The 19,925-nt window shown below is 40.8% G+C and overlaps 1 protein-coding gene and 1 pseudogene across 4 annotated transcripts in view; one reads left to right on the plus strand and one right to left on the minus strand.

Annotated features, from left to right (window-relative positions):
* Positions 1–147: 147 nt before the first annotated feature.
* Positions 148–723, plus strand: LOC120588126 (40S ribosomal protein S12-like; annotated as a pseudogene).
* A 1,612-nt stretch (positions 724–2,335) lies between these two features.
* The window catches only part of HOPX (HOP homeobox), a 28,891-nt gene continuing 11,301 nt past the window's right edge, over positions 2,336–19,925 (minus strand). For 2 of the 4 annotated variants that reach the window (XM_039845287.1, XM_039845289.1), the window contains exons 2-3: positions 9,546–9,702; positions 2,336–3,135 (exon numbers count right to left, since the gene is read on the minus strand). In XM_039845287.1, coding sequence (XP_039701221.1) covers positions 3,058–3,135; positions 9,546–9,689 — 222 coding nt within the window. In that variant the 5' untranslated portion in view covers positions 9,690–9,702 and the 3' untranslated portion in view covers positions 2,336–3,057. Of the gene's footprint in view, positions 3,136–9,545; positions 9,703–9,871; positions 10,293–11,786; positions 11,792–15,265; positions 15,270–19,925 lie in introns of those variants that run through there. The other 2 variants (XM_039845290.1, XM_039845288.1) reach the window with 2 other exon arrangements.

The raw sequence follows: 19,925 nt of genomic DNA on the forward strand, positions 1-19,925 counted from the left end.
TTCCGTGAGCTGTTCTAGCAAATTAATTAAACCCAAGGAAGGGGTCATGGGACTCTCTGAAAAAAAAAATCAAAAACATGTTTCCCCTCAATATGGTATACCATAATATTAAGATTAATATTAAATTTATCTCTAGGTGATGGGATCATGGGTAATTTTTATGGGTTTTGTTGATATCCTTGTACTACAGTCAAAAAAATTAACTCAAGAAGGTTCGTATTGGTAACAAATTCACATTTAAAAGGCACTGATTCTTTCCTTGCTGCTGTCCACCTGCACAGAGCAGAAGCTCAGGAACTTTCAAGATTTGGCTGCACCTGTAACCCACCTATTACCCACTCGTAACCCACTGGCTAAGGAAGGCCTTGCAGCTGGAGGTGTAATGGATGTTACTACTGCTTTACAAAAGGTGCTGAAGACTGGCTTCATCCATGGCAATCTAATGTGGAATTCACGAAGCTGACAAAGTCTCAGACAAGCGCCACGCCCATCTTTGGAGCTTGCATCCAACTGTGATGAAACTGTGGATGTCAAGCTGGTGGAGACACCATGTCAGCCTCATTGAGGTTAATGACAACAAGAAACTAGGGAATGGATGGGTCTCTGTAAAACTGACTGAGGGGAAAACCCCTTAAAATGGCTGGTCGCAGTAGTGTGGTAGTTAAGGGGCTTGACAAAGACTCTCAGGTCAAAGACATCATTGAGGAGTATTTCACATGCAAGAAATTAACAAATAAAAGACTTGATTCTTATATAAATAAATTAATTAATTAACATAAGATAAAAAGGACACGAATCCTCATTTCTTCCTAGCATATACCATTCAAACTCTTGACTCTTGGACCTGATAAGCACAGAAAGTGATCTTTCTATCATAAATGGTTCTTCTTGGCACCACGCTAAAGGCGCACTCTCTGTCCAGCTGGTTAACTCTTTTCGTCCTGGATGGATTGTTCTTGAATAATGTCTCTGGTATGCTAGAAGACTTCTCTGATCTGGGTCTTAGACCTGATTTAGCATCTCTTTCATTGCTTGACATGGGAAAATCACCAAGTTCTGGGTCTGCTTTGCCCACAGTCGTATTAGCAGCACATTTTTTCCTCCCTATCTGTTTGCCAGTGTCTAGTACATGCACACATTCCTGCCTCATCCTCACTTTCTCTCTGTCTTTCTGGAAAGTGATGTCAGCATCCAGAGCTGAGCGCTGACAGATGCTCAGACCACCACTAATGAGGGTACAGGACAGAGTGCCAGATTAGGCTGTTCTGTTCACTGTGTATTGTTTACAGAAGAAATGTTTTAAGGTAGAGGAAGAGGAAGCTTGACAAGGATGTTTAATTGGATCTTGTAAACATTTGTATTCTGGATGACCGTGTTTCTTATTTTGGGCTCTTTATTTTAAAGAACTGAAAAGACTATGTAGGTAAGAGTTCAGAAATATACACCAGCGTTATTCCAAGCTGGGTTGGCAGACAATGCTAATGGCCTTTCTAATATCTATTCCCATTCTCTCTTTCTTTCTTACCAACAGAACCCTGATTTTGCTCAAGGCAGCAATATGCCCAATTTAAAGTACCATCCCAGATGCCCTTGAAATTGAGTGGCCATGTGACCCAATTCTGTCCAATGAGATATAGGTAGAAGTTTCTGAGTGCGGAGCTCCCAAGAAATCTTTTTTAAAGGAGGGAGTCTTAGCTGGCATTTGCCTTTTTCTTTTTCTTTTCTTTTTTTTCTTGCTTAAAATGCAGATTCAATGCCCAAGCATCCCTTTTGCACCCTTGAATACAAGAGCCCAGAGCAAAGAACGAAGACAGAATGACCTAGGTCCTTGACAACATTAAGGAGCCACTGATGTCTTATGTAAAAATAATTAATCAATTAAATAGACAAAAAGTCTCTTTGGTTAATCTATTGTAATCAAGTTACTGTTCTATACAATCGAACACAATCTTAATTGATAGGTTATTGAGACATTTAATGTATTATGATACAAAATGAATGAAAAGTGACTTCAGAGTCCTTTATGACAGTGCTGCTCAAACTTTCATGTGCATACACACTATTTGGGGACCTTGTTAAAAATGCAGATTTCGATTTAATGCAGATTTCGATTTAATGCAGATTTTGATTTAGTAGGTCAGGATTAGAGTCTGAGATTCTCCATTTCTCACAAGCTTGCAGCTAATGCTGATGATACCAGTCCAGAACCATGCTTTGAGTAGCAAGAATTCAGAAAATGACAGCTCTTTTGTCAGTCTGCTCTCATGTTAGAGCTATTCTGTTTTCCTTTGATATGCTTATTATTCAGTTAAAAATCTACAGAGGACTCAGCACATTTTCAAAAAAAGTTAAGGTTTTATTTAGAAAATCATTTTAGGGACAAAAGCAGTTCATTTTGTTTAGCAAAATAAATTTAACAAATGCATTTAAATACAGTAAATTCAAGATGTTTTTGGATTTTTTTCTTAGTTACCTGCTTTTCTGTCTTGCTACTTGCAGAGTTTCTGTCTTTCTAGCCTAACAACGTTCTAAGTTAATGCAGCTTTAATCCAAGGAACTACTTTATGAAATCCGAGACTCAAATATTCCTCTGTATTCTCATTCAACCTCAATGTATTAAATGAAACATGAGGAAAACAACTTGGGGAAGTAGATTCAGAAAGAAATTTTGCTCTTCCTTGGTCAAGTTATCTTTTCAACAGAGACCTTGCCTGCTCTGAAATGGATATTGAAAGTAAATTGTAATTGGGAGGTGATGATCAAAAGCGAACTTGGATGGTTTTCACATAATCTGTCATCATGATCCAAAGGGAGAAGTAAGCCACACCACTTTCCTAGCCAGGCCATTGCTTTACATAGAAGCTGTGCATAGCTTCCTATTGTTAACTTTCTTTTCTAGTTATGTACATTAAAAAAATACAACATTGTGTTAAATACAGGACAGCTAATGGTGGAACATACACTACTACACTGAGAAAACAAAATAGCTTGGTTAAGCCGAGGCGAGAAGCAGCAGATGGTCTTCGTGGAGGGAAACTACCAACGCCCACCATCTCCTCAGTCCGTAACAGATCTGCATTCCGAAGGCAGGCCTTCCGACTGCCGCCACTGGGCCAGGCGCTGCTTAAACCACTTCTGGAGGAGGGAAATATGAAAAATTACCTGTCACATCCTGAAAACAACTGAAACATCCATTCTTTTCTAACAGGTAGCCTCTGTAGCCCAAATGGAAAGGAGGAGAGTGAGGAACGTGTCCATGGGGATGGTTCTTCTCACTTGACACTTAAACCTTTCCTGCCTCAGGACCTTGGCACATGCCATTTCCTAGGGTTAGAATGTCCTGCCTTCATTCTTTATCTGATCATCTCCTTCTCATCTTCAAGTGTCAGCTTAAATAGAAGCTTCTCAATGAGCCTTCTCTGACCACTATCTAAAGCAGGTTCTCCACCCATTTTAGTACTTTGTTACCCTCACAGGACTTTTTTATCTGTCATTGTTTATTTGTGTATTCACCTTTTAATTTATATTTCCTTCTAGAATATAAGACTCATTAAAGCAGAGACTATTTTCATTTTATCATCACTGCATCCTTATCCCCTAGCACAAGGGCTTAAAGTTAGAGAGTAATCAATGTTTTTTGAATGAACAAATAATCGAAGCATCTCCTCAATGCCCCAGAGATTTCATGCTATATCTCATCAATGTGTGCTGATTTCACCAAGGGTCTCCTTACTCATCAGTAGCGCTTAGTTAGTATTTGCTGAATAAAATCAATGGCTAACAGCACTGGACAGTCTTGAAGAACTCCTTCATGGGGATCCATGGAATAGGCTAACTCAATCTCTCCTGCTCCAGGGATTCTGGGCAATGAGAGAAGATAAAGTGGACCTACCAGTTTATTCAGAATCTTTTAGCTCTTTGTGACCCCAGTAGTCTCACCTCACAAAAGTGACCATAGATTTAGGGAAGATCCCAGATGGGATGTTTCTAAACATGGTACCATATGAGAGCAAAAACATGTTTATATATAAAAAGACAGTGGCTGCCTTTATTATGCCACTGAGGGGGTCGGGAATTATGCAAAGAGGAGATAAGGAGATCCATGCTGGGGAAAATAGTGGGGTACAGACCAGGTTGGCCAGGAGGAAACTGGGATTTTAAAAAATCAACAATTTTGAAGAGAGACTAGTGAGAAATAGAAGCAGCAAGCACTGATCCACATGGGAGAGTTAGAGAATGAGTGAGGGCTCGATAGAAGGTTGAAATCTCCAGTCTTTATTCTCTTTCTGTACTTCCCAACCTTTTACATATCATGGCATATATTGAGAATGACGATATTTTTATGTCCTGCTGGTGTAAACAGGCAAGCTGTTTGAGTAGGTGACCACTGCGGGCTCTGTAGTCCTGGGCTCTGCCAATAGGAGGCTCTATTGTATCTAATTGGCTATGAAAACTTGAGGAAATCCCTAAAAATAGAGCACCAGTCAGGTTAATTGTAAGTAAAGAGGTAAGCTCATGGAGTCTCTAATTGTTCCTTCTGCATTTTCTAAAATTTATCTCTTCTAAGGGTAAGCACATGAGAGGAAAGAAAGGAAGCAGAAAGAGCACAGCTAAGGGATGTCAGACCTGAAATGTGCTGATGGAGACGGTGTGGTGAGAAACATCTGGAGGGCTCTGACTTAGTGTAAATGGACACCTGCCCAGCTGCACATTTTAACCTCAGAACAAATAGACTGGGCCCTAGGGCCATGCTGAAGAAGATCTCTTCTCTTCAGAGACCTAGGGAGCTGAAACGCAGTTCAGCATAAGCCCAAGATCAGAAGAAAGGGTGAGAGCCACAGGAAAAGGAGTGTTTCTAAGGATCGTGCCTGTGGAGCTAGAAGGGAGTGAGGCCACAGGACAATTTAGGGCTCTGCACCAATGCAAATCCGACTGTGCTACATGAGACCACACCCACAACTCACTCCGACTGTTCTACAGCGTTTACACATGACATGCAGTACACAGCTGTCAAGATCGAATGTCTTATGTATCTTTGTGCTGTGGGGTGACAGCAGAGAAAAGTACTCTAAAGCCAGGAGCAGCAGACTACCCTTAGGGAAGCCTTCTGTTTGGTGGTTTCTCTCTTGGTTTCTCTCTTGGCCATAGTTCACTCTTGGGGATCACTAACTTTGAAGAGAAGAGCTCATGTAACTTTGAAGAGAAGAGCTCATGTAACTTCAGTGGCTTTAACCAAAGTTCTACTGCTAATGGTGGGTGCCAATTTTCTTCTGTAATCCATGTGTGTGTTTAGTTAACTCTGAATTCTAGTGTGAGAGCATCATGGCTCTAGTTTCATTAATGAGGTAGCTCTGTGGGGAGGTTTTCAAGGCTCTGAGGTCTGATTCAATAGGATTTCCAGTTACTAGAGCTGAATAAAGGGCAGAGTTTTAAAGACTGGCTAATTAAAACTTGGAGGAGGAAAATCTCATTTTCTATCAGGACTTATTTAAGACAAAATGATTGAGCTGGCCCTATTCAGAAGAGCCACCCACAATTTTTACATTCGTAATGAAGCAGAATATTAATGTACAGTTACTGAAAATAACTTCAGCAAGGACCTCATTTGTGAATTGGTGAGTTGGCATCCAAATGCTTAACAAGTTGAACCCTAGCATTGGGGGATGCGATGAGGTCCAAGAAAATCTCAACTATTTTGAAGATACATATTTTAAATAGAGTATGTACAATAATTTAGCAAACCAGTTGCTGTCCAACGAAAACCATTAAACAACTCGTTTGCTTTTTTCCTCTAGAGCTGCATCTTATCTCATCTCACTTACATCAATACTAATTTTACACTTGGCTTTATCCTTCTCTTCTCTGTTTCAGGCATCCTCTGAGAAAGACATTCATCCTTCGCTTGCTTATAAATGAATGCCCTCATTACCCTCACCCGCCAATAGAGATTTATTTACTCTGAGTGAACAGATGATAATTAGACACCACCATGGGGAGGGATTGAGGCAAAATAACATCGTTCCTGTCCTTTTCTCTAGTAGCTAACATCTCGTTCTTTTCAGGGGGAGACCTTTAGAGGTCTTTATTCAACTGATAAAACATCCAATAACGAAAACCACTGAGTTCTGGGAATAGTCCCAGGACATCGAGAGGAGATAAAAATACTGGAAACCTCTCTAAGAACCAACGCCAGTGATAATAGAAAATGCCAGATCATTTCAACCTCCCAAGGGGCTGATGAAAGAGCTTTCACAGACACTTCGAACACTGACTTCAAAACAACAAAAGATACAGGGTGGGTATTCTGTAAGGTTTATCTAATTTAAATGAAGGAGATATCTAATTACTGTCACAAGAAAAACCCATTCTAGGATCCCGGCAAAAGCAACTTAAAAAGTTATTTTATTTAGAGCACCCTTCACCTCATCCCAAGTTCCTATAGGTGATCCCCCCAATAGCAGAGAACATTGTAGAACAGTTATAAAGAGGTCGTCAAAGCCCCAGTTAGAGACTGTTTCAACCTTTTATTCGCTCTTGCCCCTGCCAAAGTATCAGCAATATGAATCAGCTCTAGTTTATTGTCTCACAGGAGCATCACATGCTTTTTTTCTTCTATTAACATATTAACATATTACTTGTTGTAAGAAAATGAAGAATATGATTCCAATTCTGGAGGTGGGGGGTATTAGGGATGAGGAAATCAGGCATATAAAATAAATATTATTTTGGTAACCTTTCCTTGTGGAAAGGGACAACACTAATGAAGAATAGAAAAAGGAATGCGCTGATACCAGACACTGCTTATATGTAGGCCCAACACACCTTGGCTTCCATGAGTTATTCAGAGTTTCTACAAAACCTGCCTTAAACATCACTGGGAGTGAAAGCTCCAGAAGATACTTTTATTTTCTTTAGGAGACACTTTTTAAAATGTAAATGTTTGAGAAGATTAAAGAAGAAACCATTCTCACCCACCAGTGCACACCAGGGTGGAGAGGGTTGTGAAGGGATTGAAGGGGGCAGGAGAGTGGGGTTGAAAAAATGAGAAGTTGGAAGATGAGACCCGACCCAGTAAGGGATGACAGAGGGTTACCTAGAAAGCCTTTCCCTAAACCTGCTAAATGTTGCCTCTCTCTGAGCTCTGGTGTCTCAGATGTTTCCCTGCAGGTCTGTGCAGGAAGACAGAGAGGCAAGCTCAGCTGTGGAAGCCTGAGGGAGGAAGGAGGTATTGGCCCCATGGCAGGAAAAGGAAGCCAGGGGCCCTGTTATGAGGCTGACTCACCCCCACACCCACTCATTTCAGGGCTGGGTCTACCATTTGTTCATTTAAAGGAGGTAAAAGAGGGGAAATGGGAGTAGCACTGCCTGAGAGGGGCAGATGAACCTGCTACGCGGGGGTCTGAATCGGCTGACCTCAATCACAGAAAGAAGCAGGTGCCTTTTTTCCTGCCTCTCACTTGATTTCATTCCAGTACAAGATAAATCCTTTTTAAAAAGTATAATTTGAATCTTGAGGAAAGATCGAACATAGCCTAGAATGACTATTAGTTAATGCATGGATTTTTTTTTCAGGAAGAAATATAAGTTAAATTTTTCATTTTTTCCCTCCCACCCAACTCAGTTGTTTGTATTCTTCCTCTGTGGAGATAACATAACATCCTGATTAGGAGTCTGGATTGTGCCCAGACTGCTGGGGTTTAAATCCTAGCTCTGCTACTTCTTAGTTGTATTCCTGAACAAGTTATTTAACCTTTCTGTGCCCTAGTTCCCTTATCTGTACAATGGGGCTAATAGTGCTTACTTCACAGCACTGTTGTGACAAATAGGTGATATAATATTTGGAGGATACTTGGAACAATAACTGCCAAATATTAGCCATTACAAAGGTCAACATAATTACTCTGCCTTTCAGGTGAGGGAATGATGGTAATTTACCGTGGGAGAATAAGAGGCTGAGGAGAGCTTAGATCCCTAGTTGGTGCTGCATCCACAACAAATCCACAGCCTTCTGCTTAAACGATGAGTAATTATTGTCTCTGTGATCACTCCTCTTTTCTAAATATATCATGGGGCTTTAAGTGATAAAACTTCAGCAGGCTGCCTCCTCAGAGGGTTCCAAGAAACAGGAGCTATAAGACTTGGATTACAGTAAATCACCTTCCATTAAGTTCTGGTTCTGGTTAGCCAGACAGTTGTTCCCTTTGCTAAAAACAGGTATGCCTGACTTTCTATTTGACCTAGGAATGAGAGGATTTTCTAGGGGTAAATTCTCCAAAGTGCTCCTGGCTTAAAGAGTAAAAATCATTTTAGACTTGGGGTCCAGGGTCTTGGTTCTAGGATCCATGGGAGGACCCATTACAAGCTTTTAAGCTTCAATTCGGTATGATTCATGGTGAGGAGAGGACAGTGTCTAATGCTCCGGCCTATACAATGGGAAGAATAAGAATGTCTCTGCCTTAGAGCTGAGACTAGAGGTATGAAGAGCTTTGGGTTCCCAAGGGAGAGATGCTACAGCAGTTCCAAGTAGTAGTATGCGTAACTAATTGTCTTTCCATGACCAAAGGGAAAATAGAAGTCAGAGTTTAAACAGGTTGTGTGTGTGTGTGTGTGTGTGTGTGTGTGTGTGTGTGTGTGTGTGTTGTTAGAGCAGCCAACACTGCACTTGAAGGTTAATAATCACGGAGAGTGCTGCATTCTCTACCCTAAACAATTTTCAGGATAATATAGGAGCTTTTAAAAACAGATAAGTAAATTAATGCATTTAAGGAAACATCTGCTTCCACTCCATTTAGCTGCAATGTCAGATGTCTACCTTCTTGGACAACTACAGAAAAAGACTCTAAACCTTAGAGCCAGGGAATTTTTTAAAATGTGAACCAACTCTCCCTGGCTAAAATATGTAATTTTAGCTCTGCAACTAGGAGTAGGCTGCAATGTGATGTAGTGGAAAGAACATGCTTAATGACCAGTGCCGTACTGGCAATTCCCTCCCTCTGGGCCTCAGTTTCCTCGTTTGCTGAACCCGAGGACCGAATTTATAGCTGATCATTAAGATCCCCTCCAACTCTGACATTTCCGCAGAGAACAGATTTGAGAGCGCCGGGCTCAGAGCGCACACGGAATCTCTCGGGAAGGTTTTGCTCACGGCCCAGGGAAGAAACTGAGCCCGGTAAAGCGAGGCAAGAGCGTGGGTCAGGGACGCTGCTCCCAACCCGCAGGGAGAAGAGAGCGTTTATCCCGGGCTGTAGTAGAGAGTGGAAAAACAACGAGAAGGAACGGTGAACGTGAGGTTTCTAAGCAGCTCCTGGGGAAGCCCCCGCGGGCTGGGGATGGAGGCGCAGATGGGTGTCCATGGAGCCAGGAACCTCGGGTGCGGCGGTGGGAGCGATGCAGGGTCTGGGCTCTCGGGATGGGGCCCCCAGGGTGCGGGCAGAGCGATGAAAGGTCGGGGGTGGGCGGCGAGACGCGAGGCGAGGGCGAGGGAGACCTCCGCATCTGCGAGACCGCCCAGGCGGGGGTGGGCGTGGGGCGCGTGCTGGGCTCACCTGGGTCTCCTCCTCGGAAAGGCCGGCCTCGGCCGCGATGAGGCACAGCGTGGTGGGATCCGGGTGCTTGTTGACCTTGTTGAAGTTGTACTCCAGGATCTCCACCTGGTCCTCGGTGGGGCCGCTCGCGGTGTCCGCCGACATGGTCCCGGCGCGGCTGCGGGGGAAAGAGAAGCCGCAGCGGTGAGCGAGGCCGCGGCAGGCGGGGCGCAGGGAGCGACAGAGATCGGGGCGCGGCCGGGCGCCCTCAGCCCGCGGGGCTGTCCCCTCCCGCAGTCGCACGGTCGCGCGGGTCTCCGGCGGCTGCAGGCTGCGGCGGGACTTACCCAGGAATTTTTACAGGGACTTTCCCCCGGGCCCCGGGTCTGGGATGATGGGAGGAAAATGACGCCTCGCGCTCTCCCGGCCCTAAGCCTCTAAGGAAAGGGCGGAGGAAGCACCGCGGTGATTTTGAAAAACCGCCTTCAAAGTTTCATCAGGGGATAGGGAGCTGCCCCAGCCACCCGCTTGACAGATGACGTGGGGGTGGGGTACACTAGAGTCCGCGGCGGGGATGCCTCACCCGTCCGCGTGGTTCTGCCTCTAAAGTGGTTTAGCACCTTAGGTCCCTGGCTGGAAGGGGCTGTGGCCCCCACACCTCCTCCAAAGAAATGACCCATAGGACAGAACTGACTTCTCAAAGTTAAGGAAAGGAGAGCGGCGCTTTTAATCTCCCTTTTTAAAAGATGGAAGATAGGTCCACACAGACGTGATCTACCCTGAGTTCCTAAGGCCGAGAAATGAGCGTCAGGAAAATTTCCACCTGAGGGCTTGTATGAATCACTGTGCAATCTGCGCCCTCCTCTTCCATCCTTCCAACTGGATTTTTCTACCTAAAGAGTCCGAGGCCCTGAGCCACCTACCTGGCTGTTCACTGCCCCCGCAGCACCGCAGTGTGGGTAGAGAGCCCATTGCACTATGTGCGCGCTGCAGGCGAGGACTTCCAAGACAGGGTCAAAACTCAACTGAGAAGAATCTACAGCCTCCATCTTTTAAATTCTCCTACTTCCACAGTCGGACCAGTGGAACAGAATTGAGAGTCCAGAAGTAAACCCATATTTGTACAGGCAAATAATTTTTGATAAAAAAGCCAAAAACATATGGTAGAGAAAGGAAAGCCTCTTCAATAAATGGTGCTGGGAAAACTGGAAAGCCACCTGCAAAAGAATGAAACTAGACTGTTGTCCATCACCACACACCAAAATTAACTCAAAATGGATTGAGGACCTGAATGTAAGACCTGAAACAATAAAATGCATAGAAGAATACATAGGAACTAAGCTCAAGGACCTTGAACTTAAAGAGGATTTTATGAATTTGACCTCAAAGGCAAGGGAAGTAAAAACAAAAATAATTGAATGAGACGACATCAAACTAAAAAGCATCTGCTCAGCAAAAGAAATCATCAACAAGGTAAAGAGACAACCATCTGAATGGGAAAGTATATTTGCAAGCAACACCTCCGATAAGGGCCTAATATCCAAAATATACAAAGAACACACACAACTTAATAACAACAAAAAAACACAAATGATCCAATCAAAAAATGGGCAGAGGACCTGAACAGACACACTTCTCCCCAGAAGTGGCCATACAGATGGCCAATAGATATATGAAAAGATGCTCAACATCTCTAGCTATTAGGGAAATGTGGATCAAAACCACAATGAGATACCATCTCACACCTGTTAGAATAGCTGTTATCAACAGGACAAGTAATAACAAATGTTGGAGAGGATGCGGAGAAAAAGGAACCCTCATACACTGCTGGTGGGACCGCAAATTGGTACAGCCGCTATGGAAAACAGTATGGAGATTCCTCAAAAAACTAAGAATTGATCTACCATATGATCCAGCAGTCCCTCTAACTGGGTATTAACCCCAAAGACTTGAAAATCCATATCTGTAAAGCATACCGATGTTCATAGCAGCATTATTCACAGTGGCCAGGACATGGAAGCAACCAAAGTGTCCTACGATAGATGATTGGCTAAAGAAGCTGTTGTGGTACATATACACAATGCAATATTACTCAACCATAAGAAGAGATGAAATACTGCCATTTGCGACAACATGGATGGACCTCGAAATAATCATGCTAAGCCAAACAGAAAAAGTTGAAAATCACGTGATATCGCTTATATGTGGGATTTAAACCTAAAAGCAACAAATGAACAGGACAGAAAACAGAGACTCATGGACATGGACTATAGACTAGTGGTTACAAGAAGGTAGGGCGTGGGGGAGAAGGGGTAGGTGGGGTAAAGGGGATTAAATACAGGGGGGTAGGGATAGGACAAAGTGGGTAAAGGGAGTCAAATATATGGTAGCTGAAGGAAACTGGACTTTGGGTGGTAAACACACAATAGAATATACAGTTGTCAAATTATAATGTACACCTGAAAATTATATAATTATATTAATCAATGTTACCCCAATAAACTTAATAAAAAAAATAAAAATAAAAATAAATTCTCATACTTCCCTGTGATTATATTAAAATATATTGTAAAGTCAAGAGAATGGGTCTATTACAAGCTTCAAGGTCTCTTGGATTTCCTTACTTTAGAACTAAACATTGCTCTAGCAGATTTTGGGCAACATGACTTCCTGCTGCGTCTTCTCCATTCCTAAGTAGCCTCAGAATGGGGGCAAAAAAAAAAAGGCAGCTGTGTACCCCTTCTCACCCTCCCCTCAATTTAAGATACATCAAAGTATAAGAAGTTAGAGCCTTCAAGATCTTAGCTGTGGATTTGGTACACATGGGTCAAGACTTGACACTGCTGACAGTAAAAGACAAGCACAGGTGTGGGAATCATGTCGGTTTGTTGTTTAACAAACAATTGCAAATTCATCTGGTAGAATCCTGAGCATGTTTTGATGTGGTTTATGCTTGGTGATGAGCCACCCTCCACTGAACTGCCTGCATAACATTACCTTTTCTACTGTGACCTGCATCCTAGGTTCCCTAATTATATGTCTTTACCTCTGCCCTAGGTCAGTTGAAGAGGCGTTCAGATAAGACAAGAAGCCATTCTATTGTGAGAGAGTCTTGGGCTCAAGCCACTTGTCAGGCCATTATATAATCTCCCTGTGTTTTTAGGGAGCTCTGTACTTCCCCTCCTAAAAATCCGTAGCAATGATTCTCGTCACAGTGTTGAGGCAGGACAGAGTCAAGCCAGTGTAAAAATGCTGTCTCTCCTTACTGGCACCTATCTCCCCCTCTCTTTGACACACAACTTCAGAGCTGGAAAGAACCTTGGAGAGTGACTCCTCCAGTCCTCTCTTGTAACAGCCCAGGAGAATGTGGCCCAGCTAGACTTACTTTCCTAATGTTGCCCAGTTAGTAACCAGCACCCTAGAATGGAAAGTCTTAGCTTCAGTTTCAGTCCTGTGCTCTGCCTGCTAGGCCCTTTTCAACAGGACATTCTATCTCTAGTTTTGCAGAAAAAAATCAGGAAGGCAACAGTCTAAATGCAGGCAGGGGCTGGTTCCCATTTTGACTGGGCACTGACTAGCCTCTTAGGATATCAATTCCAACCACAGCTGCCCACTGGAACCACCCACCATTACTCATTTTACCTAAAAGAACATGGGAGAGAGGAAACTGCTGCCTCTGATCTTATTTCTTGCCCTAGAAAGGTTCTAGCTAATTCTATTGATACTGTTATGCTGGCTCTTTCATGAAAATTTTTGCTGCTGCTTTGTGGAGTCCTCACTCCTTCAGAAATATTAATCAAATGTACAGATTTCTACTCTGAATTCAGGTTGAAGGAGTACATGTTATGCATGTACTTCTCTCCTTTTTGTTATTTAATTGCTATTATGTAATTCAAGGGCGACAAATGTTCTTTCATTTAATCAGGTGCACTTTTATTATTTCTTTTTGTGAATTCCTGTTACAGGACCTTGTATGAGGTTTTATAGATAGGCCCAAGTTCACTTTAAAGTACTCCTCAGGTTAGTCGGCTAAGGTCCATTGGACTTGGCTGACAGCTAAGGAGATTTGTAGGAGGACCATTGGAAAGCACCTCCTTCTCCAAGGTACATCAAACAAACAAACTTAATTTCTAACAATGAGGACGAAAGATCTAACCGCTACAGTCAGATCTACCTGTAATTTCTCCAAAAACTCAGTCTGTTATTTTAACCCTCTTTGGTTGACAAATGCTTGCTGCTGCTGCTGCTGCTTTGTTTCTTCTTTCCTTCTCACTCTCTCTTTTAAAGAAAACTTATAAACCAAATCACCCTAGTGACCTTGGCCTTATAAAACTTCTCAACTCTTTCCAGTAAGGAAACTGTTGAAAAGTTTCTCTGAAGGTAGTCTAAACAATTTCAGATGAAAAGAACTAAAAATATTTTAAAGCTTCTTAAACTTTAATTTTAGCACAAGTGCTATTATTGCTGTGGTTATTAATGTCTTATGAAATTTTCAAAGAGTAATTTGTCTCGTGGCCGTGTTTTCTTTTGTGGATGGGGAAAGACAATGCATAAATCTTTTCAAAGTGGTTAAATGAAAACTGGTGGCTTTTTCCTAAATTAATTCCAATGCTTGGGTAGACAGTTTACCTTTGTCTCCTAATTCTTTAGTTACTAAAGGTTTAAAGGTATTTACCCATATGAACTAGCTCACAGAGGATGTTACAACTGGTAACCTGCAGAGATGGCTATGGACTCACAGTTAGCATCTTCTTCTTCCTCTTTCAATCATTCCAACCTCTTTGTAAAGCCATTAATTTCAAACCAAGAGAAAAAGATTATCAGTGACAGATACTCCTCATAAAAAGAGCCCCACGGTGAGATGACCAAAAGCAGAAAAAGTAGACACATAATTCTTTAGGGCTATCTCCCAATTTTCTTTAGCTTGAATTTCCTTTACCTTCACTGTGGACTTCCTGGAAATAATGGGCTCCTAAAGCATTTTGTGTTTTCGTAAGAAAAATGATGTGTTGCTATTTTCCCAAGAGAAATGGCGGGTTTTTAGAAGAGGGTAGGGTTTCCCCACTTATCACTTACTGAACTATTCTGGACAGGGGGCAGGGGGATCACCGAAGCTGTCAGTGTTTCTCAGAAATTGACAAATAGGATTGGAATATTGGTCTGCCACCCCAGGCTAACACATGGCTGGTTAAAAGAGAGATAGTTTTGGTTTGGTTTGGTTTTTGTTGGTTACTGTTCTTAAGCTTAGAGCAGTAGTTCTCCTGCCTGGCTGGGCCTCAGAATCACTTGTAGAAAGGTCTAGGCCCACCACAGACCTCCTGAATCAGAGCCACATTTTCGGAATCCAATGTGGGACAGACACAAAATGTATTTTGGCTCTAATGAGATTTCCTGATGCTGTATTTCATCTCAATGTTTGAGTAGAAGGTAGATTGAGGTAGTTTTAAAGGACTAAGCTTTTAGAAATATACATTGGAAAAAATATTTAGACACCATGCTATTAATCTTTTGTATTTATGGTTAGGAATGGAGAAATTGCCTTTAAAATTAGGAATTATAAAGAGAAAGTTTCCCATGCTTTCAAAAACTTATAAATAATATAAAATTCTTTAAGAATTGTTTCAGAAAAAAAAATATATTCTGTGTTGAGACCAGAGTTTAAGAAAGCAGATTATGGAAAGAAAAATCCTTCCCATCCCATCATATGAATTTCCAAAATTGATTTACAAGCTAAAAACTACAGTGGAAAAGATTTGGTGACCTTGCGTGTGATCATCCTTCTCTGATTCCTTAAATTTTCCAGTGAGGGAAATGCTAAAATTTAAGTTATCATTTATATAGACAACATACATAATAGAACTTAAAACTGAACATTAGACTATACCGTGTATATATAATATCGTTGCTATCTTCAGGGAAACAAGATTCTAAACCTACATGGGAAAATACATTTTTTAATGCTATATTGATTCCAATTTTATATAACAACAACAACAAAAACTGGAGGAAAATATAACCAAACGTTAACAGTGGTTATATCTAGATCGTGGGGCTACAGATTACTTAACATTTTTTCTTCTTTATATTGTTCTGATTTTTCACATTTGTTACTTTGAAATTAGAAAAAAATTTTAAGACATCCTTTATCAGACCAATGGTCCACTTTCCACAGAGTTTAATCCGATTATTGGTACCAAATTACATTTTTAGGATAAGCATAGGAGTTGTTTTCTATCAAGTCTACTGAGATGATTAAGAAGTAAAAATTTTCATTTTCCACTCAAAGATCATTAGGTATCAAAGGATATATGTAATGTACATGTAAGTTATGAAGCATAAGTTAAAAAAACACTAGTGAACCCCACCCAATTTAAAAATTAAATCATTACCAAGGCTATGGAAGCTACTTGTATTTCCTTCCCAATCCCACCCTCTCACTTATCTGTCTCCAGAGGAAACCAAGATTCTAATTTTAAAATTAATTCTATCACATATGTATGGCTTCCTAAAAGAATGTCTGTTTTTTTAGTTTTGTATATTTTTGAGATGTATAAAAATGATATCACTATATATAATTCTTCTGTGAATTACTTCTTTCATCAATATGCTTCCATGATTCATCTATATTTCTACATTTAGAGAAGTTCATCCATATTTAGTGATGTTTCCTTTGTGAATATGCTATACTTTATTTATGTCTTTTTTTGTTGATGGATATTTGGGTTGTTTCCAGGTTTTGCTATGATGAACATTGCCTTGCTGGACATTCTCGTTTATGCCTCTAAAGTACATCTAGGAGGGGTTCTCTAGGGCATATGCAGGGAGTGGAACTGGTCATAAGCTATGTGGCTATTAATTTTACAACATAATATTAACTTGTTTTCCAAAGATGTTGAACAAAACTACATTCCTACCAGCAATGTATAGTATTTCTTTTGCTCCACTTCTTCATTAATACTTGTATTGCCAAACTTTCAATTTTTGCCATTATTTTTATATATTCCTTTTATCCATGAATAATATCTAAACCTTCTTGAAGCTATTTTTGTTTTCAGCCTGTTAAAGTTCTTGGGGCTAAAAGGTTCCATATGTTTACTGTTTACTGTGTAAAAGTATTTCCTGTTTCAGCCCAGAAGGAGATTTGAGGTATTTTTTGAGAGTTTAGACTCTGTCTCCAGGCTAGCTCGTTATTTCCATTGGTCATCAAGAACAAAACAAAAGATATATGGAAAACTAATTACAGCTGACCTTGTCTGTATTATGCTGAAAATGTTACTATTTTCCCTTCTACAGGGCTTCTGGGGATCAGAACTTGATTCTGCACTTTTAAAAATTTGTTAACTGTATCAATTATTTGCACTCACCAGAAGTGAATATCAAAGTCTCCAAATAAAAGCCACAGAAATGAATTTTAAATGATTGAATAAAGAAGAAGAAAGGATGTAGGATAGACAGGAAGTGTAAAAGAGACTATTAGGCTGTGAGTTTAAAATAGGATATAAACATGTAAAATTGAATAATGTGCTCAAGTGTTTGGACTGCAATACCATGATCACGGGGTGCTGAGCTCTGGTTTAAAAAGCAGGTTGGTATTAGTTCTTTTAGTTTCTCTCACAAGCCTTTGTGAGAAATCAGAATGGAACTGGCCCTGTTTTGCGGTCAAGAAAGTTTAACTAACTTGTCTACAGCATCAGAGGAAGACTCGGAATTCTATCTTTTATTCTAGCTATAGCAGGAAAGGAAGTTTGTGATGTCATGAGCATGATGATTGACTTATATCTACAAAATACTATATATTCTCCTTATGCTCTATTGATGTCAGAAATTCCAAGATAATACTGAATCACCTATTTGTATCATTGAGCTCTAATTTTAGTCATCCATCATCTGTCACTTTAACGAGAAATTGGGCCTGGAGTCCGCAGGTCTTTCTCAGTGTGGGCCAGCCCATTGCTGACCTACTGTGATCTCTCCAGCCTCATTTCCTTAGCTATTGCTACAGCCTTCTTGCAGACCTCCACATAGCTCCTGGGAAAGCCCTAGTGTCTACTTGTCACCAAAAAACAAAACCCAGAGATAATGTAATCACCTCTTTCAAGTTTTGTTCTGATTCCATTTTTTGAGGTGCAGATAAATTAGGGAAATATGTTCACGTTTGTCCAGTAAGACCTGAGCTCTTAATTTTTGACTCAGTATAACAGCAACAGGCTCACATAGAACCACCTGCCAGCTCACAACGACGAGCACACTCTTTCCAGAACATGCTGCACTTGACTCATTGAAGCAGGAAGACCGAGATGACAACTCGTACTTGAATTCATGCCATTCCAACTGGTCACCAGTGACCATATCCTTCCAAGTACTTCTTATTCCCCCAAGTGAAGTTGTCATGAGGTTGGTTTTCAGTGTTTCGGCCTGCTCTAGGTTATCTCTCAGGAGGACTTTTTTTTAAGTTCTGCATATCTGATGTGCACTTTATATGTGTTCTGTGTAGTTGCTAAATCAGCTAATTGCTTTCTAGTTCCTCCTCTTTAAAGTTGCTTTCCTCTTGCCTTCGAAGCCCCCTGTTTCAGGAAACAGAAACCCAACAGAATTAAGAGCAAAATGAAATTTGAGTTAATGTAGTAAAGAGGTCAAATAATTAGAAGTCCTGAATATTAATCATTCAAAATGTCACTTTGCTGAACCTCCGTTTCTCTCATGTGTAAAAGGAATTTGATGATACACACCTTTGCCTAGCTCACAGCTTTGTTGTAAAGTTCATATATTATTGTAAGGAAAGTGTTTCTAAACCGTATGTAAAGTGCTTGCTTACAGAGGATATTGTTCTTTAAATGAGTGTGGGACATCTCCTGGATGGCAAACTGGTAAGAAGAGTTTATAAGTTTCACTCTTTCAGGGTTATAATCTCTTTTTTCAATCTTTCTGGAATGGTAAAGCACAATGGTTGAAATCAGAACCTTTTTTCTAAATTCAAATGCTGTATATATTGCTTCGTCAGAAGATGTATCCCTGGATGGCACTCCAGACTAACAAGGTTGTGGGGAGCGAATGTCATATCTAAGCATGTTTTCTCATCAGTGCGTCTATATTATGCATTGATTTGACCTCAGTTGTTGGTATTTCATTAAAACAATGGTTTCTTTGCTCATTCCTCCATACCACTCCCCAATTTATCCTTTACTCTCGTCTATTAACGAGGAAGTATTAATAGGAAAGATGAGTAGCGAGAAAGGTAAAAATAAGCAGGAACAAATACTCTATGAATTGGTAGGTAGATTTTTCTAGGCTGTCTTGGTCTATGAAAATAATGACCAAGTGAAATTGTTTTGAAGTAATTTGTTCATGGGCTTGTCTTCTCCACTAAATTATATGCTCTCCTCTGGAGGTTATGCCATCTCTTATCCAGTTATATCTGTCCAGCATTCATTAGAAGTATCTGGCACTTAATAAGTAGGTACTCATTAAATGTCTGTTAAACTGAACTTAACTGATGTGGCATGACTAGATTTAGGACATAATTTAGGAAGACACTGCTCTGCATTTTCAACAACCAAGACTGGCCATGTTCAAAACAAAAATATAACGTTGGAAAAAATAACTTTCCAGCCTTTTAATATATTTTGGTCCTCACTACCCCAAACAGCACAGAAGTGATTCATATTTTTGAACTGCATACAGAAACCTCACCCCTGTTATAACAATAACAACATATTTATTAAGTACTATATACCAGGCACAGTCCTAAATGTCTCAGATGCATTAACTCATTTAATCATCAGAGGAACCAACATTCTGTGAGAGGCACTCTTATTGTCTCCATTGTACATGTGTGAAAACTGATATTTCCCAAGGAGATGTATATAACTTTCCCCAAATACAAATCTAGTGAGTAGCAGAGTAGGGTTAAAACTCAGAAAGTCTAGCTTTCACATCCATGTAGAGAGAAAAGCCTTGCTGGGTAGTTGTAGAAAGAGGGGCAGTAAAGCTAGGTGATGCTCCCTGGGACAGGAGTGAGGTGGCATCCTGTGTCTGCTCTGGTTCCCCTGTTGGGTGGGGCTAGTCTGGGAGCAGTGCCTCCCTCCCTGTGGCATGTTTCTTAACCTTAATAACCAGACACGGCTCTGACCCAACTAAATGGATTAGCCAGTGATTTCAGTTAATATCACCAGCACCACCAGCCAGGCTGGCTTTCTGTCCACAAATGCTCTTCTTTAACTGGTACAGATATAATTGAAAGATGACATTATATGAATAACATAGTATAATGTTATATACAATGAGAAGAAGTTACAGAACCTGATAGAATGAAATAGAAAAGTTGGCTTCAACCAGACCAGCTGGATCTTAGTGGCTGTTACTTGATCCCTAGATATACAGAGTTTGGTTGAATTGATTAAG

This window comes from Pteropus medius, unplaced genomic scaffold (assembly GCF_902729225.1).
Source record: "Pteropus medius unplaced genomic scaffold, Ma_sr-lr_union100, whole genome shotgun sequence".
Taxonomy (NCBI): domain Eukaryota; kingdom Metazoa; phylum Chordata; class Mammalia; order Chiroptera; family Pteropodidae; genus Pteropus; species Pteropus medius.